Source organism: Dendropsophus ebraccatus, chromosome 9 (genome assembly GCF_027789765.1).
Source record: "Dendropsophus ebraccatus isolate aDenEbr1 chromosome 9, aDenEbr1.pat, whole genome shotgun sequence".
Lineage (NCBI taxonomy): Eukaryota > Metazoa > Chordata > Amphibia > Anura > Hylidae > Dendropsophus > Dendropsophus ebraccatus.
In genome coordinates, this window is record NC_091462.1 from 22559667 (window position 1) to 22586872 (window position 27206).

At 43.9% G+C, this 27206-nt stretch overlaps 1 protein-coding gene across 2 annotated transcripts in view; it reads left to right on the top strand.

Annotated features, from left to right (window-relative positions):
* The window catches only part of GALNT13 (polypeptide N-acetylgalactosaminyltransferase 13), a 233881-nt gene that overhangs the window by 113897 nt on the left and 92778 nt on the right, over window positions 1-27206 (top strand). For both annotated transcript variants that reach the window (XM_069985091.1, XM_069985092.1), the window contains exons 3-4: window positions 19860-20026; window positions 22515-22722. In XM_069985091.1, the coding sequence (XP_069841192.1) occupies window positions 19860-20026; window positions 22515-22722 (375 nt within the window). The remainder of the gene's footprint in view (window positions 1-19859; window positions 20027-22514; window positions 22723-27206) is intronic.

Sequence of the window (27206 nt, forward strand, 5' to 3'; positions counted from 1 at the left end):
ATATTGGCATTTTTCCATGCCAACCTCCTAATGAGGGTTTTACAGTGAGTTGCGTTTGGCTTTGTACACTAAACCTCTAATACTTTCTCCAGGAGCGAGCACGGTCTGTGTATTCCGGTCATTTATCAGTACGATATGCAGAGTGGAGTTAATGGAGTGTAAACAACATGGGGTTTTCACACATTTTTCAACCCAGAGGGCATTGTGTGATGTATACTCCATTATCAGGAAATAATGACGTCCAGAAGAAAATGCTAAGATGGGTCACAAACTGTTTTACTCGAGATCCCCTGGGAGGCGCCACACTTTATCTAAGATGTCGACAAACTTATATGCTTAGGTAAAAGTTACCAAGCTGAAAATATTCTTCCGAGGTGTCTACAGTATAGTGGAAGTAGTGTTTATTAACCTCAGGCTAAAAGTGTAAATTGTACTTGGCGATAGAAACAATGGCAGAAGAGTCCTCTGGGAGATGCTAAATTTACAAGGGTTTCAGGTTTTCCAAACCTAAAGCTGAATTACCGTGTTTCCCCAAAAATAAGACGGTGCCATATATCCCCCCCCCCCCAAAAGGCACTACGTCTTATTTTCGGAGGATGTCTTATTCCCTCCCCCCCCAGCCGGGAGGAGAGAAATAAGACAACCTCCCTGGAATACTCACTGAGAGAGTGGATTCTGTGGCTGGTCCTGCAGCGAGTCCTGCGACGGGTCAGCGGTGTGACGTGGGGGGGTCCTGCTGTGGGTCAGCGCTGTGACGTGGGTCAGCGGCGGGTCCTGCAGCATGACAACGTATGGCTTTGTGCATCGGGACATGCGGAGGACGTTAGGGCAATGGATCAGGCTGCCTATGGTGCCTGCGTTGGAGGTCCACGAGGGGAGTAGGTGAGTCCGGGGGTGGCCTTACTTTCAGGGGGGCACCATGCTTTCGTGGGGTGCCCTATTTTAGAGTAAAGGTAGCCTTATATTTGGGGAGATGTCTTACTTTAGACTAGAGGGTAGAGTAGCTGGGATGTCTTTAGGAGGGCGTCTTATTTTGGGGGAAACACGGTAAGAAGATAAAAATAAAACATATTCTACTGTTATTGCTACATATTGGCCCAGTGTCAGGAGAAATCTTAGTGGCTCTAGAGCACTAGACTAGTCTACTATAGTGTTGAGTGAACCTGTCAAAATGTTAAGGTTTGGTAACATTATTCAAACCCAAATGGTCTGTGCTTGATTCCCCATGGCTACAGAAGTTGGATTCCACATTTTTACAGGTTCACCCAACACTATTCACCGAGTGACTGTAGCAGATATTGCTAGACAAGAGCTAATTAAACATATTTAGGAACTGCTGAAAAATTGTCATCAGTAAGTTTTTTAAGAAGTGTGTTTTTTTTTTTTTTTCCACAGCCTATGGCTGTATCCATGTTTTCCAGGACTCCCTAGGGCTGCATCCAACCTCTGCAACCACAAGAAATTAAATGCCGAGAATTTGGGTTCAGAGAAAATTGCCAAACCCAAACAACTTGACAGGTCTGCTCAACGCTAGTTACAAATATTGCAATAGCCAAAATCAATACCTGTATCCCCCCTTTCGAGAAAAACGCCCACCAAACTGCAATTTTTGGGTGGGATTTACATAAACCCATCCCTTTTGCAGCCCAGTTTGCAGATTGTCTTGAATCTGCACTATTGGCAAGTATGCAAGGGCAACATGGCCCCCCTCAACTACCCCTTGACCTCTTATGTGTCGGAGCCACCAGGGTTTGCACCTAAGTATAACCTAGCCATAGCTGTCCCCCTGCTACAACCAGTTGCTGACCACTGGGGGAGTCGGGGGAGACAGGGTGACTGGGTTAACTGGTTGGCTGCAATGGTGCAATGCTCTCACTCTTTGGGAGTGATGGACACAGCCAATCGCAGCACAGTGGTCATGAGAGTCCATTGGACCCCCACAATTTAATGTTTATCATCTACCCAGCACAGTCCTGACAGTACATTTTAACCCTTAGGGGACACAGCCAGTTTTCATTTTTGCGTTTTCGTTTTTCCCTCCTCGTGTATATAAGGCCATAGCGCCTGCATTTTTCCACCTAAAGACCCAAGTGAGCCCTTATTTTTTGCGCAACTAATTGTACTTTGCTATGGCAGATGTAATTTTTGCCTAAAATGTGCCGGGAAACCAGAAAAAAATTCAAAGTGTGGTGAAATTGAAAAAAAAAACGCATTTCTTTTATTTGGGGGAAATGTGTTTTTACGCCATTCACCCTGGGGTAAAACTGACTTGTTATGCATGTTCCTCAAGTTGTTACGATTAAAACGATATGTAACATGTATAACTTATATTGTATCTGATGGCCTGTAAAAAATTAAAACCGTTGTTAACAAATATACGTCACTTAAAATGGCTCCATTCCCAGGCTTATAGCGCTTTTATCCTTTGGTCTATGGGGCTGTGTGAGGTGTCATTTTTTGCGCCATGATGTGATCTTTCTATCGGTACCTTGATTGCGCATATATGACTTTTTGATCGCTTTTTATTACAATTATTCTGGATTTGATGCGACAGAAATTGCGCAATTTTGCACTTTGGGATTTTTTTGCGCTGACGCCGTTTACCGTGTGAGATCAGGAATGTGATTAATTAATAGTTTGGGCGATTACGTACGCGGCGATAGCAAACATGTTTGTTTATTAATTAATTAATTTATTTTTATTTATAAAATGGGGAAAGGGGGGTGATTCAGACTTTTATTAGGGGAGGGGGTTTTGTGTTATTAAAAATACATTTGTCTTTTACTTTACACATATACTAGAAGCCCCCCTGGGGGACTTCTAGTATATGTACTCTGATCTCTCATAGAGATCCATGCAGTATAGTTATACTGCATGAATCCATGAGATCGGTGTTCTATTACTTTTGGCTGCTGCAGCCAAAAGCAATAGAATGCCGAGCCGGGATCAGCGCCATTACGGAGCAGACCCCGGCCCGGGATGGATGCAGGGATCGCCCCCCCGCAATCGCGCCGCAGGGGGGCGATCCCCCCACTAGACCACCAGGTATGAATAAAAGCAAGTATTTAGAAGCAGCTGTCAACTTTGACAGCTGCTTCTAAGTACTTAATTAGCGGGCACGGCGATCGGACCGTGCCCGCTAATAGCCGCGAGCCCGGGCTACACGCGGCACCCGGGATCGCGGCAGTTCAGAGGGTGGTCGCCGCGCGACCCCCCTCTGAACTCCCATAGCGGCACGAGGACGTTCAATAACGTCCTGGTGCAGCTATGGGTTAAGGCAGCGGCTACTGACATTTGTTGTTTGTTTACACGAGCAGCCCCCCCCCCCCCCCCCCCCTCCAATGTTGGGATTGCAGCAGAGCTTTTAAGAAAGCACAGGCGGCACATTTAAGAGCACTCCAATTATTTTGTGTGTATTATTCGGCTCATTGATTTTCAGCAGAATTACTTCACCTTTCATTGTATTGCTTACAGGAGCAATGTTTTGCAATCAAACGCACCATTCTGTAAATTATTATGCGTATAAGAAGACACCCTGGACTTATCTGACCGAGAATGACTAAAGCCCCAATCATTTATGCTGCTGCAATGCTCGGTAGATTCTGTAGCCTGATATTTTACACTAAATGAAATATGTTAACTGAATATAGAATTTGAAGGGGAATCATCTTGCTATGCCATGACTGCTCAGGATCATCTGGTTATTGCCCTTTTTCTTGTTTTTTTGTTTGACTCCAGATGTTTATTCTGCTCCTGACAATGTTACTGTCTTGTCCTTTGGATTCTCGGCTTAGTACATGTTGTTCTACTCCTTGGTCTGACCATTGTCTTTGTTCCTAACTATGCCCCAGGTCACTACCCCTGGCTTGGATTGCTAGAGGGCAAGGTGAAACTGGAGACACATAGGCAGGCAGGAATGCAGCAGGAATCATGGCTGGTACCACAGGCAGGAATTACAGAAAGCTGGGACCACACAGTAAGGAAGCATGTAGAGGTTCCAACATGGAAGGGCAGGACAGGTGCACATATTTATAGTAGGAAGGTGTTTGGGTGCATAAATAATTAGGGATGTACTGTCCCTTTAAATCTGTGACAACCAGTGCACACGTGCCCTAGGAGGCGGGGTTGCGTGTGCCAGCCAGGACAGAGCAGGTCAGGAGCAGGGAGCAGTAAGACCCCCCAGGGGACAAAGAGGAAGCAGCGCCAGGCCCGGGCAAGTGGGCACCGGTGTCCGCAAGGGACGGGGAGAGTGAGTGCGGTGGCCCAGAGCACAGGAAACCGCCGCAGCCGTGACATCAATCACATGCTCGGTTACTACCATATCAGTGCTGGTGCTGTTAGTCTATGATCAATCCACACCTTGCATAGATTAAATTTAAAGAACAGGGATCCCTTCAGCTAGCAATATACATTACATTAAAGTCAGCCAAACATGCTGATTTTAGTTAAATTACCTTCCCATCTAATGTGTGGAAAAAAGGATATGTATAATAGTTCTGATGCCTCCTTGGGAAGGTGGCTTACCTTCAAGTTAACTAGTTACAGGGCCGAACTTGCCATCTGACAGTTTGGGCAAATGCCAGAGGGCCACTGTGCTATTTGGGCTGGTCTAGTCTTCCTTTCTGCACTTCACAGCCTGGTAAATCACTGGCTATAAAAGGCTGTATAGTGCAGACTGGACCGTGCAGGGAAATATACCCGTCTTGATGGGCAGGCTAGGTGGCATGACAAGAAGGAGAGTACACCAGCTCCGGATCAAATGTAGAATTTCAGGTGCACCTCTTATCAAATCCAGCAGTCTTTTGGGGGTCAGGGCTTTATTTAAGACTTGATGAATCTCCCCAAGAGATTCATTATGTTTTATATAAGGGTAATGTGGTGTACCACCATGGGTGTTCCTTATATGGCACCTGACACAAAGTTATCCCTTCAGTGGTGATGAAGGTGCATTCTTTAGTTTCACCACTAGGTGCCAGTGTTATGTGTAAACTCTGCTATGCGTTGCACAACTGTAGTCCCTATAGGGTTACTGTATTTCTGTACCACCTGGGCTGTTCTGACCAATAGGAGATACTCTTTCTTTTCTACTTATCTCTGCTCTATATACATACAGCCAGCCAGGGAACAGTCTAATTGAGTTGTGTTAGTAGACAGAGACACACGTGTATGGAGAACTCAGAGACTTTCACTCCTAATACTTTATTTACTGACAGTATGCAGTGTTAAACCCCTACAGGAGGACGAGTCAGAGATCACCCGAGCCCATGCCGTGAACCTCTCACGGCAGTGCAGGGCAGTATCCTAAGAAGGAAAGATAACCGTAATCAAGGTCTACGTACTCTATCTAGCAGCGCAGGTGAAACCGGGACACCCTCGAACACTTAGCTTCGCCCAGGTAGTCTGGTGCTTGTGCCACCCTAGTAGGAAGGTTTCCCCAACACTGCAGGGCAGAAGGTGGTTAGTGAAACGCATGCCCAAGTATTCTTCTCTCAAGCAGTCTTCTCTTCTCACAAGTATCTCTCTCAAGTTCCGACAGAGCACACTACTACCCTGGGTTGGGGCTCTCCCAACAAACTCGCCTACTTTCCTCCTCACTGCTCGACACTAAGCTACGCAAGCACTACTGCTCTACAGCACAGATCCAGTGAACCCAAGTCGGTGACACAGAAGTTATCTATTGCCAAGCTATCCTGTGTTGCAAAAGACAGTAAAGCCATTTTATTTATTCTTCTGGGACTCAGTGATCATTGTTCCAGCACCTACACATACCAGCTACATACTCCTTGGGTTATTCTCCCCTTTCTGTGGGTGGCTGGACCGCAGTCTGGGTGGGTCATCTTCCCACTCCGGACCACTGTGACAAGAGCTCATGGGACCCATCACAGCCTGGCAGGTCATTGACCATTTCAGGGGAACAGTACAGCCAGCCACAAATAAAAGCCGGTATACCACCTCACCTATTCGCTGAGTTAGCACTGAGTTACACTACCAACCACCATAGTGACGTCACCGCTACCACCTCAGTGTGTGACCTGTAGTAGAACACCACCAGAGCCCACAAAAGTAACACATCACATCATCAAAGAATTTTACGTTGTGAAGTACCCCTCTAAATATATTTAATATAAACCAGACAGCAAGCGGGCCTCTGTGCCCTCCAATGTCAGGGATGAATTTAAGTCCCAGTCCAGCCCTGATTAGGGATATACTGTATACCAAGCCAAAAACCTCTCCAAAAGGAAAGACTTCCCATCTGCAGACAGCTATTTCAGGGCCATTGCCCCTTATCAGTACAGAGCAGGGCGTTGGTTGGCTATGGAGAGGCCTATCAATGTTGGATCATCTTTATAACGCTCTCCTTAAGGAGGGATAGTATCCCTTTGATCCCACTTCCATAGGACTCTCACTAGCCAGCCTACACCCTACTCTGCACTGATGAGGGGTAATAACCCCAAAACAGTTGACTGCAGATGAGTAGTCTTTTTTTTTTTTTTAGTATTTTTGGCTTGGTATGTATCCCCAGTCAATGTTCAAGACTCCTAGATGGAGTGAGACACTGACTTGAAGAAACACAACCTTCCCAATGAAGTGTGAGAGCTATTTTGCATATCTTTCTTCCCAAAATTCCGAGGGGAGCAGGAATGGTTTTTGACAATCCACACATCTTTATGATGCTCTCCTTAAGGAGAAATAATATCCCTTTGATCCCACATCTAATGTGTGTTAATCTACCATCTCTCCTCCTCCAACAGATGGTCGAGCATGTTAGACTTCAGCTACTTGATCCCTTTCTCGGGAAGATAAATCCCCTCCATAGGTGTCTGGTAGTGTCTTCCCCCTTCTCCTCATTTAGAATAAATGTCCACTTGAATGAACCAAATGTCAGTATGTATAGAGTGATTGAAAGACATGGCTGTTGCCCAGATCTTGTAGATTGTATTAGATGCCAGCAAGTTATAGACTTACACATCAATCAACGGACTGCACATCCACATCTCAGATACGCGGCCATAGCAAATACACTGATAGGTAGTTAATAAGAAAGTGAGAGGATTTTTCACGTATGAAGCTGCATCAAGCTGACAGTCACACATAGCCGATCAACGCCTGGAGAATCTGTGCCAGACAAGAAGCCAGGTTTTTGGCCGGCAGGGGATCTTTCTGTCAGCAGAAAGAACAGCATTGTTGTCTCTGTTACTTCCTCGGTTGTCTGCACTTTATGCCATCACTACTACTGAATTTCTTAGCAGAAGAAAAACTACCTAAACATGTAGGTTATGTGAACCTACAGTAATATGTTAGGTGGTTGAATAGATTACCCTTCCATAATATCCAACACCTAGCTAATGACTCATGAAAGCTAGCCCAGATGGTTAGTTTGGCCCTTGCCTCCCTGGTGGCCTATTGTGGTAAAGAGCTGATGTAGAATATTTAAAGGGGTGGTCCTTCTTGGACCACCCCAAGTTGTTAAAAGACTCCTTTGACAATACGGTAAGAAGATCACAAAGTGTTATCTTTGGACCTTGGTGATCAGCTGTTATTTTGGGGGAAACTTGTTCGGAGTTTTCAAATTTCCCTGTTGTGTCACCAAAGGAAAAATGAAGCATTGCACAGTGCCCATTCATTCCAGAGCGAAGGACAATCGTTGTAGCCACTCTTCACTCTAGCCAAGAGATGAGGACTCTGAGCAGAAGACTTCTTCAATTAAAGGGAACCTGTCATCACTTTTATGTGGTCCCCAGTGGTTTTGGTATCGTGTGGGATCTATGAATCAAGGCTGGTGAGGCTGGCAGAAGTCATTGGGGACTAAGATCTCAAAAACAAATAGATTCTTGGTAGTTTCAGAACTAGAGCAGATTTTTTTTTTTTTTAAATCTCGGAGTACCCTTTAGGGTGCCTTTACACCTACCGGATCCGCAGCAGATTTTCTGCTGCGGATCTGCAGCAGAAAATCTAATTTGACTAAATGAATGAACAGAGCATTAAATCAGCACTGTAAAATCCGCTGCGGATCCGCTGCGGATCCGGTGTGTGTGAAAGCACCCTTAAGGGGTTATGTCCAAAAATCAGCACTGCTGTGCCAGTGACTCTATCCTTGGTGGTCTAGAGTTTAAAAGGAGTAAATATTAGAATTCCTGGTGATCTAGGGCAAGTAAAAGCTTCATAATGTACTTGGTGTCCTGTAAGGGAATAGCTTTTTTACATGAATAGACCGGCGTGGGGATCCCGACAAAAAGGTACTTTTTTTGAACTGCTACCCAGCTCCGGTGCACGATGCTGGTTTATTCCCAAGCACTGGCCCAGTACAAAGCACTGGAGGCTGGCCCGCCGGCCCCCAGTGTGTTGATTTCCTCTCCCCCCTGTGATGTGGCTCCATTGATTCTAATGGGGGTGGGTGTTCGTAACACTTGGGGCCGGCAGGGCCACCCCCAGTGCTTCATCCCGGGCCGGCACTTGGGAATAAACGGTCGCTGTGCGTGGAAATCAGGCCTCGATTCAAAGAAAGGCCCGCGGCACCAGCATTCCTGCAACGGTAACCGTCCATTCATGTAACAAACCACATAGTGATGTACCTAGTGGTACATTCGCTTCAAGCTAGGTAGCAATGCTGCATAGCTGTTTCAGGAGGCTCACCCATAGATGACTATTAATGGATGGATCGGCTCTTTAATGCAAGACGTGCATTTTCCAGGTACTTTGTAAGTTGATTATATTCTATAATTACACGGGCAAATACATAATACTCTAGCTGCAGTAAGGACTGACACACTAGCAGAGCAATAGAGAGAAACATTACTCAGTATATTCAGAGTTGCATCCGGTACGGGAGCCGTAATAGCTGTCATTATGTCTCCGGGCATCTCATAGACTAAGATAACTCTAATCTAATAATCGGAAGGTGTACATTAGTTTTGTAGCATTATTGCCAACTCCGCAATCCGGCGATCGAGAAGATGCAAATAATTTAGGAAAATATGCTGACGATAAAAACCAATTGGCCATAGAGATCCATCATCCAACGCCTCCATTGACTTGTATATATAAGGACTCCGTAACCAATGCGCGGTCTAATAAACTCTGTAATGCCGTGATGTATGAAGAAATGAATCAGGAATGTAAAGCCGAGCGCAGAGAGGACAAGATTAATACAATTTTATGTGTCACTGAGAAAAGCTGCAATTCAACAAAAATATTTCTTCATATATTACGTGAGTTACTCGCTGAAATTGTGATTTAATAGATGAAGATCTATAGGAGAATAGAATGGTGCACGGCAGTGAGCTGCTCAGCTTTCTCTGCATTATAAGCTGTGTAACTGTCTCTATACTAGAATAACAACAGGGGGTACAGAAGTCACCCCGAGCCCTGGTGTTTCAGGGGCCGCAAAGGCCCATCAGCTCCATAAAAGACCCCAGTACTAAAAATGGTGCATGGATGGAGGGTCCCATGAACTTCAGATCACTTATAGTGGCAACAAGGGATGGTAGTTGTATCCATACACATGTGGGGATTTCCTGGAAGATACAGTAAAACTTGAATTGGGGGGTCCAGTTCTATGTAATGGCTTAGTGCAGATTTGGGGGTGGCAACTAGAGATAAGCGAAGCAGGCAGAAATTCGTTTTGCAAGCTTTGTGAATTTTCTGTCAAACTCGTTAAGATTCAATTTGCAAATCTTAATGAGTTTGACGGAAATTTCATTGAAAGAGCCAAAACTATAGTAGCTAGAAATACTGGGACTATTACGAAAGGACGAATTTGTAACAGCATGTTGTTGTAAAAGTGTCAAAAATCGCAAAATCACAATAAAAAAAAAAAAGTCAATCGGCCAGTTAGTCATCCAATTTCCACCATTCCTCTCCTCTCTGTTCCTATATCGCTCTGTTAGTCTCTCCCTGCTCTGCTGTAACTGCCTGCTGCCATCCTGGTCTCTCCTCCACAAACAGCCGACTGGCCACCTCTGTTACTGAACCGCCTTATATAGGGTGAGGTGCTGACATCACAGAGGGGCCTGCAGCTGATTGGACAGGTGCTAGGGATTATGGTTAATGTGATGCTCCGGACAGCATGTGCAGCCGCCATTTTGTTTTCATGTCAATTTCCTTAACAAATTGGCGGGAATTCGCTTTGCAGAACAAAATTAATTGACAGCGCAATTCGCAGCGAATCTTGATTCGCCAGATTCACTTCGCTCATCTCCAGCTGCAATTATGATGTTCAATGATAAAACTGTAGGTGGGGCAGGAATAACTTGAAGTTTTTGTTAGGTTCTACCTTAGAATGGCCAAATCACACAGCCCCAATCTAAAAACCTAGAAAGAATTGTATGACATTTGTAAGGGATAAGGTAGTGGGGTTTCCGTCTCCTGGGCACACTTTAACAGATACAGAATCCAAACAACAGGAATTCTATGCAACTGACCTTGTTTTATTGTCAGCTTGTGGTAGACAGCAAGAACACAACAACAACAAAAAAAATCCTACGCCTGACTGGCTCTTATTCTTCCTAATCGCGTCTGGTCGCTCTGCATTTAAAAAGAAACATATCTGCTTTCATTCAGAAATAGTGCAACCCTTGCCTATGTTTGGTTTTGGTGACATCAAATGCAGTCTATCGGCAAAAATGGCACAGGTTTAGGAAGAAAGCAACTATCATGTTTTAAGCTTATACAACAGGGTTCTGTACCATCACTACTTGCACTGCCTTGGGTATCATTGGTCAGTAATCACCAGAAACCATGGTTCTCCACAATTCCCATTAACAGTTCAAAATCAACTGGTTTGCTGAATGGGGTAGACGCAATGGCCAGATATTGAGTGAGGAGCATGTGGTGTTCCCCACCTCACATCCCTACTACCTTGCCGATAACTTGAGTATCGGTGGCGGCCCTAGGGAGTCCGGGAAAACATGGACACAGGGAAATCTACATTTAGTTTATTAGACACATAAAAAATAAATAAATAAATAAAAACAACCCTTTAAATGATAAACTGGTGTTGACAGAAAAGCCGCACTTTACATTTGGATAATCCTTTCCTTTTGTGTACTATTTTAGTCAGGACTGCTCTTCACAGCTCAGTTCTGCACTAGACATGAAAGCAGCTTTAAAGCAGCAGGGGTTCTCCTTGACAGCTGAGAGAACAGCAGTGTAACTTCATCTCCAGCATAATCTTAGTTGTCCATATCACTCCATAGCTCAAAAAACATCCAAAGTCGTATTGTATTAGTGGCGGGTTGAGCTATCTGGGGCAGCCATGTTGGTGTAGATTCTAGACCTCCTTAGGGTAAGGGTTAAGGACCAGGTTAATTCTTGGTTTTGCTATACATTAATGTTTAATGCAGTTCTGAATGTGACACATAAGATATACTTATGACCATCTGTAAATATTCAGTTCTTCTGTCCCCTAAAAGAGTATTAAACAGAAGAGGAGGGGGATGCAGCTGCAGGAATGGAAAAATAAAGAACCAATACACAGTTTAGTGTGTGATACATACAATAAACATTGGCTGCCTACAAATTTTTTTTTTTTAATTTTTTTTATAATGCTTATTTATTTATTTATATTTGTTAATGGCATGTAGAATATAGATGAGAGCAACTAGCGCATGCTCTTTTCCAGTTGCTCGGCATTTGAAGACCGGTGACTGAAGAATTTAGATGCTGCCCTAGGGAGTCGGGAAAGCATGGATACAGCCATAGGTCATAGGCTGTATCTTTGCCAGGCAGACTTAGGGGGTGCATCTGTGGTAACCCAGAGCAACTAATTTCTGCCCAAAGTAAGGTAGAATGAGGTGTCCCTAGGTTTGACTCTGTGGTGTGGTGTATTTAACTGCAGAAGCCTCTGTAGAGCCCTCCATTTTGTTTTTTAGCTATCTCAGCTCAGCCACATCCATATTCTAACATGTGCTTGTGTATTTCTTGTCTGTATACCAAGAGTTAACAAGAGATCTGTAAGGTAAGCTTTGTATCCTTGGTACCAAGACAGAACTCCTCTGATTGGGCCAAGAGATATCTTTTGCCCCAACTCCACCCTTCTTCTGGAAGGAGTGAGATTCCCTGGTTAGGACCAGTGTAGTATGTAGTGTGTAGTGTGTAGTGTGTCTGGCTTTGCCAGATGAAGTGACCACTGTTCTCAGTCCACCTTCAGGTCTGGGAATTAGAAGAGAAGCAAAGCAGCATCTTTACTCTCAGAACTACTAGATCCCTTTGGTAGAGGAGCCTGGATCTTCTGTTTGGGACCAGTGTAAGAGTAAGTGATCTACTGGATAGAATCCCCAAATGCCAGAGGACTTCTCTGAACTTACCAGTATACCAAAGTGTCCCACTCCAGTTCAAGCTACTGAGATATCTTTCTCTAATTTCTGCAATTCAGAAAACTTCAGTCATTAGGTCAACCCTGCTCCAGAGACCTTCTGCACAGGCCCGAGTGTATGTGAGACCCTCAGCTCTGCCTAACCTATTCCTCAGTAAGCTGCTCATAAAGATAGAAGAACTGAGAGGACCAGAGTTATAGCTGCCTCAGAACCCCATTACTACACTGAAAGCTACCACAGATTTCACCATTACCTCCTGGTGTTGGATCATCCTGACTGCATATTGCCACCTTATGCCACTGTATGAACTGTACCAAAGTTTTACCTCAAGTAAAGTGCCTTATTGCTTCCATCCTACAAGTGTGTGGACATTGCTTACTTCAAGGTACATATGACTTTGCATCTCCTGTGAGTGTGCTTAGAGGCCGGGCCGCCATAACACCCTCGGACCCCACCGTGACAAGTAGGTTCCAGTTAGGCCCCAGTTGCACCATAACACCCAGCAACCCCTCACAGTTACACCGGGATACCGCACATCCAGCTTCTTCAGCCACTAGTAATCAAATGCCAAATGATCGGATTTGAGCATGCTCGAGTTTTGCTCATCTCTAATATAGAATTAAATGATGGCTGGTGAATAATAAAGATCATATAACTCAAACATATTTTAAGAGATTGTTGATTAACTCCAACTCTCGGGACTCTCTAACAGGTCTTGCTTTATAGGTTATATAATGATGGTCGGAGTATCTGGCAATAGCAACAGTGTTCTCTTTATGGGATATCCTCTATTAACATTTGAAAAGTGTTCATTGTCTATAAGGCTTGCTTGATGGGATATTGAGCTATCGGATCTGCATCTGCCCTGAGATAAGCGGCACCAGAGGAGATCAGCGTTTTATCTTATTCCCCAGTTCAAACAATAATTGATGGGGTGATAGATGTCTAGGGTTGGTTTTAGTCCATATTCAGCATGGTTGCCATTGCAGTATGTTCACATCATGGATTAAGCTGCAGATTCAGCCACAGGGGTTACAGCAGCTGGAGTAGGATTTTTGGGCCAGGCACACGCTTCTAGTGCACGTTTACACACTCTGTCCATTGTAGTTAGCTGTTGGTCCCTTAGTATTCCCCCCTTTCCCAGGGCATAGCTATAGACAGCATTTGGCCAACCGTATCTGGAGGTGCCATTTAAGCTAAAAGGAATATGTTTAAATAATGTTTTTTTGTTAAACATATTTTTTAAGAATTTTTGGTGACATTTTTTTCTAATTTCCCATGTTTCTATCTATATTATATAATGATCCTGAGACCTTTCAGTTTTCATTCTCATCACAAGCCAGATATCCCTCCGGGAAGTTCTGTGTTTCGAGACTCTTCGAGGAGGCTCCACGGGCTCTTCTTTTGCATATTCATGTTTTCCATGGGGCAATGCACCTAGGATTTCACTGCATTGAGCGCTTTCATTAGCAGCCAGCAGTGTTATTGCTTAGCTGGTCTCCCTGAGATCAGCAATCTGTTTCTCTCATAGCTCTACTAGGCATTGCTCCAATCTAGCCAGAATACTGCTCCACACTGATGAGGGGCAACACCACGAAACAGCTGTATGTGGATGGTTACCTGGCCTTGGTTTTTCCCTTGTCATTACAGGGCCACTTAATATGGTAGTTTTGGTGGTTTCCTTACAGGAGCCGCCCCTTGGCTGGGCCCTTCCCGGAGGGATATCTGGATAGTCCTGTGTTTCGAGACTCTTTGATGAGGCTCCACAGGCTCTTCTTTTATATAGTCTGTCTGTTGTCATCTATGTCCATGAGTCTTGCTGTAAAGCATGTCACTAAATGCTGTTAGGAACAGCCCAGGCAATATAGCAGCCTCCATAACTATATATAAATGTGAAACAAAAAAAAGTACAGTTAGAAAACAGAAACAGATTGGAATAAAAGTACAAGTTTTAGTATCTGACTCTAATCAGTAAAAGAAAATTTAGGTGACACAGTCCCTTTGATGCAAATGTACTTGGGAGATAAAAAAGGAAAGGCAGAGAGCAGTGCTCTCAATGGGTAGCGTTACATGAACAGTTTTCAGTTCTGACATAAATGAAACAGCAACAGACAGTACGATTGGTGCAGAGTTACCCCTTAGGGTCAGTAGATGTACTGAGCTAGTTCCTGAGATGTAATGAGATTCACGCTGGTTGGCTTTTGGTGGTAGAAGATCTGAAGCCATCCAGAGGTCCTCCAAGGTTTGCATTGCCTAAAGATCCTTAAGTACATGGCAATAACTATGGCAGAGGTTCCATTAAGACCAATGGTATGTGGAATCTGTATAAAAACTACATGTGAACATGCCCTTAGTTTTCCCAAGTCAGACATAAGACAACTTCTAAAACACATAAATCTCCCCCCTATAGTTCCCCAGGATGCCCCTTACTGTGTCCATATATATATATATATATATATATATATATATATATATATATATATATATATTTTTTTTTTTTTTTTTTTTATATGATATTTTATATGTTGAAACTTTCAATGAAAATGTGAAATAAGAAAAACAAGGGATTGTTTGAGAAACTGTGCCAAGCCCAGAATGATGCACCATTTGGCATACGGGTGCCCATTGCCGTGCCACAAGATTGTTACTTGGCAGTTAAAATGGTTGAATTTAAATTTGGAAACTGCAAACACTTGGGAAAGTCACTTTGCTAGGAAATAAAGAAAGTCGATAGATTTTCAAAGGACATAAAGCAATGTTGCAGCTATTAATGCTGTTTCCTTCCATAGAACAAGTAATTTCTTTGTTTGTCTTCTCCTTTTATGTTGTCATTCTGATTAACTATTGTTTTGACTTCATTCAATTTGCCATTGTAATGCCAGGCTTGAAACGCAGTGTCTGCTTGGTACGGAGGCATTAACATGACTGTTTTTAGTAGAGAAAGGCAACACTTTCTACACATCAATCAGATTTTGCTATATTGTAGTGGAAGAATTTTAATTTCATGTCATTTTGCCCTGACAATCCACTGCCAGGCTCATCCCTAATATACCATACGCAGGACTATTATCGGGATCGGGAAGGCTTTTATGTACATTCGGAGGTAAATACCAATCCACTATATGCCAGACAAAAACCTATCATTTTGACAAGGAAACCTCCTTGAACTGCTGACAGCATTTGCTCTAAAAGTGTTAATACCATGAATCATAGCTTTATAGCAGCCATGGTTCTCCAATAGATATCAGTACCAGTAAGCATTAGGCTTATATAGATACCAGGCCATACACAGTATATACAATAATACTGTAAATTATGTGTCATGAAAATACACCACATGGCTACTGTCGAGTCCTTCCCTTTACCCATATTAAAGGGGTAGTCCACCAAAAATTTTTTTCTTTCAAATCAACTGGTGCCATAAAGTGCCAGAGATTTGTAATTCACTTCTATTAAAAAATATCAAGTCTTCCAGTACTTATCAGCTGCTGTGTGTCCAGCAGGAAGTGGTGTTTTCTTTCCTGTCTGACACAGTGCTCTCTGTTGCCTACTCTGTCCATGTCAGGAACTGTCCAAAACAGGAGCAAATCACCATAGAAAACCTCTCCTGCTGTCCAGCTGATAAGTACTGGAAGGCTTGAGATTTTTTAATAGAAGTAAATTACAAATCTCTGGCACTTCATGACAGCAGTTGATTTGAAAGAAAAATTTTTGGGGTGAACTACCCCTTTAAAGACACAAAACGCTGGCATGTATTAAATTGGCCACAGCAGCTGTTTTATTGATTAACAATTAACAATCACATATTATATAACATCCTCCCAGATCCCGTAACCATGACGATAAGGAGGTCCTCAAAGCCCCATACTAACTAGGCCTTCCCAAATCCACACCCTTACAGGTTTTACCTGTAGCCGATCTGGCTTAGAGGCACCAGAAATCAACATCCGCGTCTGCTGAAACTTTAACCCACTGCATACCAGAGCCTAAGCCCCCCACATACCACCACCTGGTTACCTTTTAAAACTGACAGTATTGTTTAGGATATCCAGAACCTACCATTGGCTGACTGTTACACCCCCAGGGTTACCTTATATACCTAACCATCCCCTCCTTTATCAGTACCTATCGCCTTTCCCTATCATTAACCCCCCGCCCCACTACACCCCTATCACCGCCACCCTAGTACCTCACCACCCTATTCCTTACATCCGCCCCTCCTTCATGAACTTATTTGTGACTTTGTCTTTCCAAAGCCCAGTCATGCTGGCCTCCCCCAGTCTGTGACTTAAAGTGTCACTGCCGTTTCCCGTTTTGACATGTGAAAAGTTTTGATTTCTCCTGGTTCTATCTCGCAATCAGTACAGGTCTGAATACTCAGACCCATACCGATCGGGAGATAGAGCCGGGGAAAGACCGCACTAAGCACGGTTGTCTCCCGCCTCTGTGTCACATGATCAGTAGGGCTCCAAAAAGCTCCATTATAAGTCTGACTGATCATGTGACACAGAACCTGTTTGCAGTCCCCACCTCCTCCAGAATGATTGACAGATGGAAGGGACAGGGCCTGAAGATACAGCTGGCATCTGGAGGACTGGGGAAACCAAATACTGGATCACAAGCAGCACGGATAGTAAATATATACTGGTGCTTGTGGCCTGGAAACTGACAGCACGGATATATACATATCCTATTTACACATTGTATCTGTGCTGTCAGTTTCCAGGACTGCAAGAACTATACAAGGAACGTTCTGCCAACCTGGTCGCCCACTTGCAACATTTTATTGCAAATTGCAATGACGTCCATGATTTATACAAAACATACGTTGTATGTGAATGAATGGAATCCCAACTAGAGCCTATATACATAGGGGGAGATTTATCAAACTGGTGTAAAGTAGAATTGACTTAGTTGCCCCTAGCAACCAATCAGATTCCACTTTCCATTCCTCACAGATCCTTTGGAAAATGAAAGGTGGAATCTGATTGGTTGCTAGGGGCAACTAAGTCAATTCTACTTTACACCAGTTTGATTCATTGAATAGCGGCCACAGAGAACATGTCAGTTCACACAATGGAGCGTGCAGCTCCGGCCGCACGTACAATTGTGTGCAGCAGTGAATAGGGATGTGGGTGCATATGGGTGCGCCTGCTTCCGAATTCACCCGCAATAAAGATCATCCGTCCGGTACTGCAGTAGCGTCCGGGATGATTTTCAGTAACGCCGGCCGCTCTGTGACCCGCCAGGGTCCCAGAACGGCCGGTGTTATATGTAGTGTAAATACAGTCCGCTAAAAATTACAGATTGGTAGAGCATATGTATTTCTGTAAATCTTTCCCCCCCCCCAACATGTCAATTATAACTCATCTGTATTTTTTTTTACGAAAACACAGAGGACAAACAGGTTACAATCCGGAAAAAAATAGCAGATCCCATTGATTTCTACGAGAGGATCTGTTAAAAAAAATCTAGGTCCGCACTAGGACATGTCCTTTTTTTTCCCCATTGATTTGTGTGAATAGCCCAATAGACATCAAAGTGCACTAACTCAAATACGGAAATACGGATCCGTAGATTACGGGATGTGTGAATAAGGTCTAAGGCTCATTTGCGGCAGCTTCGGAATTATACACCAGCCCATGAGCTGGTGTAGAGTTTCGTCATGATTCAGGCCATGATCTAGGCGTAAATCATAGTAAATCTGGAGAAGGGACTTGCCACACCTCCTGTCCACCCATCAGGCGAACAGATGGTGCATCAGCAAACCATGTGCGGAATGGGGGTGGGGTGGTGGTGGGCATACCCCCTCCCTATTGTGTACCCATCCTAAATTGTGTAGCCTTTCTGGATACCTTTAATATTGGATCTTGTTTATACCAGTTTTCTATTTCATACATTTTGTAAAATCTGAAGGTCCAGAGATTTACTTTTTCAGGGGATTTTTTTTTTTTTAATTCGCCGTGCATGCTCAAGAACTCTTTAAACATATTAAACCGTGATTTCGTTCCAGCAAATACCAAACAGTGTTTAGTAGCCAAATAACAATTATACAAAATAGATGCAGGAAATATCCCTTTGGGGTAAACGAAATATGTGACAATTTGACTTATTGCCAAAGCGATATCAACAAACTTTCCGATCATTGTGTAGCGTATTACCGGAGCTCCAAAGGCGCTCCAGTAAATCATTAGCCATCTGTATAGACAGAACGCTCCACATTTTTCTCCCATGCCCTATTTATTGGCAGCCGCACATTCTCTCAGTGTCTATGTACCCTTGTTATGCATTAGTTTACATTTGTAGAATAAATTCTACAAGATATATTCATTGAAGGGTCATTTTGTAATGTGCACATAGTAAACACCTGCTGTAGACAGCGGATTAGATTTTAGCTCTAGAGAAGACTTGATACAGATGGTAATTACTTGTGATGAGTTAAAGGATAGTTCTACGTGTTCTCATTGAATCCTGGTGTGACTGCAGACATCACGCTGACTATCCCACTCGGGAAGCTTAGATTTGATTCTCATGTAATGTAACCAAACCAAAATACGGTGCAAACCTTCTGCAAGTCTATGGGCTAAGTTTAGACGCAACCACTTTACAGGAGAGCAGGTGCAGATGGTAACACAGTCCTGTTTTCCTGTTTACCATGCTTATCATGATAACTATCTACCCTGTTGTTTTAATTAGCCCAATTTCCTGTGTGGTGTACTTCCTTTAACATCCTGTTTTTTTGTGTACACTGTAGCCAGGAATTTAGCCCTCTCTTTCTCTCTTCCAATATGTGAGAGGGGATTATTGCCAGGAATTCCACGAGAAAGAGTATAAGGAAGCACTCACCGTTAAAAAACTCTTCTTTATTTATTTGTCTTCATTAAATCGTTCAGAGTGTGTAGCAGTTGGCAGGGATGCCGCTCAGTAGCTGACAGTGTAACAGCCGATTCCCACATGCATGTGATCTTCCTCAGACACCGTGTCTGAGGAAGCGCGTATGTGCGCGAGAAACGGCTGTTTTTTTTAACGGTGAGTGCCTCCTTATACTCTTTATTGTGGAATGTCTAATTTTAGCATAAACTACATTTTCCTGAGGGCACCCCGTAATACACCCGCTGTACTACCGATTCATGCAGGCTACTATGTATGGTTAATTAGTACCGATCCGCTGTTTCTATTTTGGTATATTGTTGTCAGGAAGGTGGGAGGGATACAGAGTTGGCTGATGTCCCAGCTAGAGTGTACAGCAGGAACAGGAAGTGTGTTACAGACTGTACACCAGACAGGAAATTTACCAAATGAAAACAAAAGAGCAGACATTTTGTATCAGAAGCAGAAGTAAATCTATAAAGACCCAAGCAAGGTAACAAAATACCCTTAGCTAGAGAACAAATTACGGTACCTTAGCCATACCATAGAAGGTTCTCTAGCTAAGGTAATTTGTCTCTTCGAGAGGTCTATAGCTTGGATCGCCAATAACTTCAATGTTATGCAGTAGAATCTGTCTTATGATATTCATGTGTTTCTTGTGTTTCTTTCTTCCAGATGTAAAACTAAAGTTTATCCAGATGAACTTCCCAACACAAGTATAGTAATAGTATTCCACAATGAGGCTTGGAGCACTCTGCTACGGACCGTCCACAGCGTCATCAACCGATCCCCCCACCATCTATTATCTGAAATCATTCTGGTCGACGATGCGAGCGAGCGAGGTACCGGCTGTAATCTTAGCCTCATTTGTCACTCCATTGGTGTGAAAAACAATCATCAATATTGATGTTTCGCTGTTTTCTCTTGTTTTTGGATGTGTTCGTTCTTTTTTTGAAGGCTCAAAGATATGCAAGAATGAAGATGATTATAGTCGTAATGCCTCGTGATTGCCTCTTTGTCTGATAAAACGTGAATTCAATTAACAGGGACATTGATCTAAGTATCAGAACAGATGATACAATGCTCAGCTGTACTGATAGGTTGCATTTAATGAAAAAAAAAAAAATTATATATATATATATATATATATATATATATAAAAAAATTTCCCATTGTTAATCTATATTGAATAAATGAACACTATGAATTAAGTACAATAAAGAATGTGTCATATATATCAGAATATATTTTATATTTTCGCACCTATATTTTATAGGTTCGCACATTCTTATTTTTAAGACGTAGTCACCTGGAATGGTGTTCAGTCTCAGCAGTCCAAGAAGTGCTGAAACATTCTTTTTTTCCTTCACGCTGTGGAACCCCTATTACACAGGGCGACTGAAGGAGCAAACGAGCGCTATCAGCCACTCGTTCCCCACTTGCTGCCACCGCTATCACACGTGGCGGCAGCAAGCGGGTGAGTACAGAGGAATACACGGGTGATCGCTAGATCGCAGCCTATAGGGGATAGCGGCAGTCTGCCGCCACCGCTCCTTTTCCACAGAGCGACATCAGCAGATCGCTGCTATATGAGTTGTTTGTCTTTTAACATGTTGAAAGACAAACGACTGCAATGGTCAGCCGACATCGTTCATGTTGGCTGACCGTTGCCTTCTATTACATGAAACGATTATTGGCCGTAACGGACGATATCAGCTGAATATGGCCGATAATCGTTCCATGTAATAGGGCCGTAAGTCATCCTAAAGAATCTCAGTTGGGTAGTTACTAGAGATGAGCGTAACGCAAGCATGCTCGAGTCCAATCGTTTAGCATTCGATTACTGGTGGCTTAAGAAGTTGACTGAAGCCCTAGGGAGTCTGGGAAAACATGGATACAGCCATTGGTTGTATCCATGTTTTGCAGGCAGCCGTAGAGCTTCATCCAACTTCTTCAGCCACAGGTAGTCAAATGCCGCACACTTGGACTCAAGCATGTTTGAGTTACGCTCATCTCTAGTTTTTACCCAAAACAAATTTTGTCTCATGAGTAGTGATGAGCAAACATCCCGATGTTCGGTTCGAATCCGGAACACGAATATCAAAGAAAAATGATTGTGATTGGTTCGTGTTCGCCGAACATTCAAGAACAAATAACAAACGTACAGTAGAAGCGTACGTATCGGTCTCGGCACATGTGTACAGATGATCAGGCGCAAAACGTAAATCACGCAATTGCGTACATTCGCAAGTTCGAATATGTTCGAAAATGTTCGTTATAAGCAATTCGATAATTGAACGAATTGTTCGCGATTGGCGAACACAAACAATTAGCGTCATGTTTGTACAAACATAAGAACATTTACGAACATGTTCGCTCATCACTACTCATGAGTAACAATACAGGAGGTGCACAAGCCTTTATAAGCATTAGTGATGTCTGTAGTGGCCACATGAGTTATAGGGGTTATCCAGCCAAAATAGACTATAAAAGCTATCCACAGGACAGGACATTAGTCACTGACCAGTGGGGTGCTGGCAACAGGCACCGATTAGCTTTTTGGCGCCCATACAAGACAGTAAATAGGGCTGAAAGCAGTTGTCCCTATTCACTGTGTAGTGTTGGAGATCTGTAACAGTTCCTGTTAAAGTACATAGTAGCTGAACTGCAGTTCCAGGCAGGGCGTAACCAGAAATGGCTGGGCCCCATAGCAAAAGTTTGATTGGGCCCACCCCAACTGACCACAAACCCGCTAAGTGTAGTCATACCATTTAACTGCAAGTGAAAGCTTGCAGTTAAAGGGACATTTGCAGCTCCCAGGAGGCCCGCTTGGTGGCTTAGTGGGCCACTGGTCCCCCTAATGGGGCAATAGTTACACCCCTGGTTCCAGGTCACCACCGCAACAATTACTTCTGGCCCCGTTCACTGAGTAGTGTTAGCACTGAACAGCTGTTCAGCTTTGGTTCTGGCCATTGGCACCTCGCCGGTCAGTGAGGGATCAGTCTATTTTGGACGGAAAACACCTTTAAGGAAAACCACCAAGTCCCTAAAGTAACATCACATTGATGGATATTTACAATCTATGGGGGAAATTTATCAAACATGGTGTATGGCACAAAACTGTCTCAGTTGCCCCTAGCAACCAATCAGATTAATTCCTCACAGACTCTTTGGAAAATGGAAGGTGGAATCTGATTGGTTGCTAGGGGCAACTGAGCCAGTTTCACTTTACACCATGTTTGCTAAATCTCCTCCTATGTCTCTACAGTATTGCCTATGCCATACAACTTGCTGCCATATTTCTTTACATTTTTTTACTTTCCTTTATAGAATTTCTGAAGACTCCACTGGAAAATTATGTGAAACAATTAGAAGTTCCAGTTAAAATTTTACGAATGGAACAGAGGTCAGGACTCATACGAGCGCGCCTTAGAGGAGCCAATGTTTCAAGGGGTCAAGTGATAACTTTCCTTGATGCTCACTGCGAATGCACGATCGGATGGTTAGAGCCCCTACTAGCTAGAATTAAAGAAGACAGGTTGGTATAAAATCTTAACTTTAGCCATCCAGACTTCCTTATTTGTTAAGGCTATGTTCACACTACGTAAAACCACGGTCTTATGTGCAATGGGATCCTGGCCAGAGCGTACACACATCGTATACGCTCCGGCCGGGATCTATGCGGCGCTGGAAAAAACTGACAGGTCAATTTTCTGCGGCCAGAATTCAGTGAATTCCGGCCGCAGAAAGACCTGTCAGTTCACACAGTGAAGCGAGCAGCTCCGGCCGCTTGCTTCACTCTGTGCTATGGGAAGCTCTGATGCGGGCGCGCGCTGATGCGCCCGCATCAGAGCTCCTCGGCCGAAAGATAATTAAGTACCGCCCGAGATAATCTGGCCAGAGACCGGCCGTTCACATAACGGCCAGTCTAATACGTAGTGTGAACATAGCCTAACTATAGGTATAGTTTCTAGAGATGAGCGAACCTCCAGCATGCTCGAGTCCATCCGAACCCGATTGTTCGGCATTTGATTAGCGGTGGCTGCTGAAGTTGGATAAAGCCCTAAGGCTATGTGGAAAACATGGATATAGTCATTGGCTGTATCCAGGTTTTCCAGACAACCTCAGAGCTTTATCCAACTTCAGCAGCCCCCGCTTATCCGATGCCGATCATTCGGGTTCAGATGGACTCGAACCTGAGCCCGGTTCGCTCATCTCTAATAGTTTATGATTTAGTAGACAACTAGATATTCAACATTTTATGTCCATAACATTCCTAGAACATGCTCAGAGCTCCAGAGTCATAGAGGCTGTGCTGAGCTGCAGCATGCATGCCTCCTCCCTCCCCCACCCCTCTCCAACGAAGACTTATTGCTTCAGCATGAACCCTGTTTGTCAATCAGTCAAACCCGTGAATGGTGGGGCTGCGTACGACTTCTATCTTTGCCCCCCCATAGGTATGCCCCTTCTCCAAATTGTACCAGAATCTCTCTGGAAAAAAGAATCTAAGCTGAGAAATACATTTGGAAAACTATGCCCAAAACCTACTGGTAAATTGTGAATTAGTGTATAACAGATTGTACAATGTGCTCCGTAGACTGTATCCAGCTGATGGGATGCAGGGGAGGCACAGGGGATTTGTATTCCCTGCCAATCTCTGTTCATATCCCCCAGGCTTTCACCACGCGTGCGGAGAGTGTATAAAGGAACTGCATTTAAAGCGGCTGTAATCTTTTTGTAATTCCCGCATGAGCAGTTCCCTAATATATTATTATAAGTGTGTATCTAAATCGGAGGTACGCTTTAAGACAGCTGGCGGATCATTCTCTTATTTATTCTGCTTAAAGTGTCGCTGCATTCAATTTGAAATAATCTACTTAATGCAAACAGCAGCTGGTTCAGAGGGGTAATAGAAAATTCTGAAATGATCGGAATCGGAATCTCTGTGGGTTTCTTTGGGTTTGTAGCAGCCGATAGGGGGTGGGTGATGGCCCATGTGCCTTGATGATGATTGCCGTGCCACCAACAAGCCAGTTTGTTTAGGGTTCTAATAGACTAATGCCCCTATTACACGCACCGACAGCAAGGGGATAAGGGGATAAGAGCGGGGGGGGGGGGGGTTGAGCGTGTGAGGCCTTAAAGGCTCTATTACACGAAATTAAAGTATTGTATTGCCCCCCCAAAAAGTTAAACAAATCCCCAATATACACTTATTACGGGAAATGCTTATAAAGTGCTCTTTTCACTGCACTTACTACTGCATCAAGGCTTCACTTCCTTGATAACACGGTGATGTCACTTCCTTGATAAACATGGTGATGTCACTTCCTGGATAACATGATGATGTCACTTCCTGGATAACATGGTGATGTCACTTCCTGGATAACATGGTGATGTCACTTCCTGGATAAAATGGTGATGTCACAACCCGACTCCCAGAGCTGTGCAGGCTGTGGCTGCTGAAGAGGATGATGGCAGGGGGACACTGAGGGACACAGGGCACTGGAGGGACACTGAGCATCCCCTGCGATCATCCTCTCCAACAGCCACAGCCCGCACAGCTCTGGGAGTCGGGTCGTGACATCACCATGTTATCCAGGAAGTGACATCACCATTTTATCCAGGAAGTGAAATTGCCATGTTATCCAGGAAGTGATTTCACCATGTTATTCAGGAAGTGACATCACCATTTATCCAGGAAGTGACATCACCATGTAATCCAGGAAGTGACATCACCATTATTATCCAGGAAGTGAAGCCTTGATGCAGTAGTAAGTGCAGGGAAAAAAAGCACTTTATAAGCATTTTCCATAATACGTGTATAATGGTGATTTGCATAACTTTTGGGGGGCAATGCAATACTTTAATAAAAATTTTCACTGGACTTCTCCTTTAACATTTTTAATGATTAATGATTATTGCAATTGAAATTGTTTGTCGTTAACATGAAATCATTCACCATATTACACAGAATGATAATCGTTAGTTAGATCGTTACAATTATTACTCGGTTACTCCAGCGTTTGATCCCACCAAAATGATGAACGATGTGGAATTACACTGGATGATTAGTGAACAAATGCAGAATTACAGCAAACGATTAATGATGATTTTAAGCCCCTATTACATGGCCCGATGTTCACAGCAAGCGAGCCCCAACCTTGATCCTTGATTCACTGCCTCGTGCTAGCGCTATTCCAGGCGGTGACAGCGAGCGGGTAAGAGGGCGGCTGGGGGGCGGTTGTAGCTGCGGGGGGCTAGATCATAGAGGAGCAACGGCAGCAGATTGTTGCTATCATGCTTGTTTGTCTTTGAACTTGCTGATCGCTGCCTTTTATTACGCGAAGCAAAGCGATCGCCAAATACGGCCGATAATTGTTTTGTGTGACAGGGCCTTTAGGGTCAGAAAGCCACCGTTGGCCCCGTCCCTCCATGACGTCATAGGAACAAAGGCCCCATCCCTCGCCGACCATTGGAACAGGCTAGCCCAGAGGTCTATGCCTCAACACCCATTGTATGGGCTGACCTAGAGGGGTGGGGCCTAGACCTATGACGTCGTGGAGGGGCGGGGCAACGGTGGAGCAGTGGGCGGGGCTAAGTGGTGCTGTTCTGTGAAGCCCAGCCCATTTAGCACAATCTGTAGTCGATCACTTTTTACTTGAACAAGCACCATGACGTATGATGTAAAATAAGGTGTGAAAACTGCTAAAATTTACCCATTACACCTGTGGAGAGAAGTCAGAATGCAAAAAGGAAGGGGGGGGGGGGGGGGACAGTGTCACTTTAATGACAACTACGATAAAGGACCGCTTTACCGGTAAGGTGGACTTTGTTGTAGGAGCAATAGAGTTCATTATGATATAGATGTCACAGGAAGTCATATCATTGTCTCCAGTGGAAAAGGTTTCTTACCGTGTTGTATGCTAATGGCATTGATACATGCCACAGCAGCGTACAATGTATTCATTCATATCAGTCCTTACTCTAGCGGAACTCACCATCTCATTTCCATAACACAGATACAATAGAGTCAATTTCTTTAGAAAGCCGATTATCTGAAAAGTATATTTTCAGACACTGAAGGAAAACTATTCCTGGATAGAAGAAGAAAAAAAAAAACTGCATATATATGACCTGCATATAGAATCCTGGTCAGTTGTTTTACGCACTTCCGATGAATTCTCCTACGCGCTTTCTAGTGGCAGCTTTAGGCGGATAAAATGTAGTCATATAGCTATATAACTAAGCAGGGGTGCAGAATATAAAGCTCCCAATAATAAAGCACAAAAAATATATATAATAACACATAAAGTTGTTCATTTTTAATATAGTTGTATGAAATAGACATAAAGTAGACTTTAATATTTAAAGGGCAACTATTAGCAGGTTCATGCAGACTAACCTCCTAATATCACCCTGCGGCTGTGTACCTCATGCTGTCTTTTTTTTCTGTCAGTCCCACCATTTTGTGCTCTTTAAGAGCAAATATGCAAATGTTCTCGATAGGAGCCCTGGGGGTGTTTCTAAGCCCTACGCTCACCACCTCCTTTAGTGATGCCTTCCCTATGCATATTTATGTATGCATATTCAGGCTGGTCAGGAAGCGCGTCAAACACCAGCATGACTATGCATTCATGAATATATATAGGGAAGGCGTCACTGAAGGAGGCGGCGGGCTGGGGATGGGGGAGCTCCGTAGGGCCCAGAAACGCCCCCCCAGTGCTCTTAATGAGCATATATGCATATTTTCTCTTAAAGGGTACCTATGATTTAAACCAGGGGTGGGGAACCTTTTCCATGTCGAGGGCCGGTCGGGCATTTATAAAATCATTCGAGGGCCGCATACCGTGCGCGGCAGTTAGTAGCGGGGGTTTGCAGCACCCAGGGCAAGGCAAAGTATTGTTCGCCTAGTGCCCCTGCTATTGTAGTTAACCCCCAGCCATGTCCCTGGTAGCCTAGTTAACCCCCCCAGCCATGCCCCTGGTAGCCTAGTTAACCCCCCCAGCCATGTCCCTGGTAGCC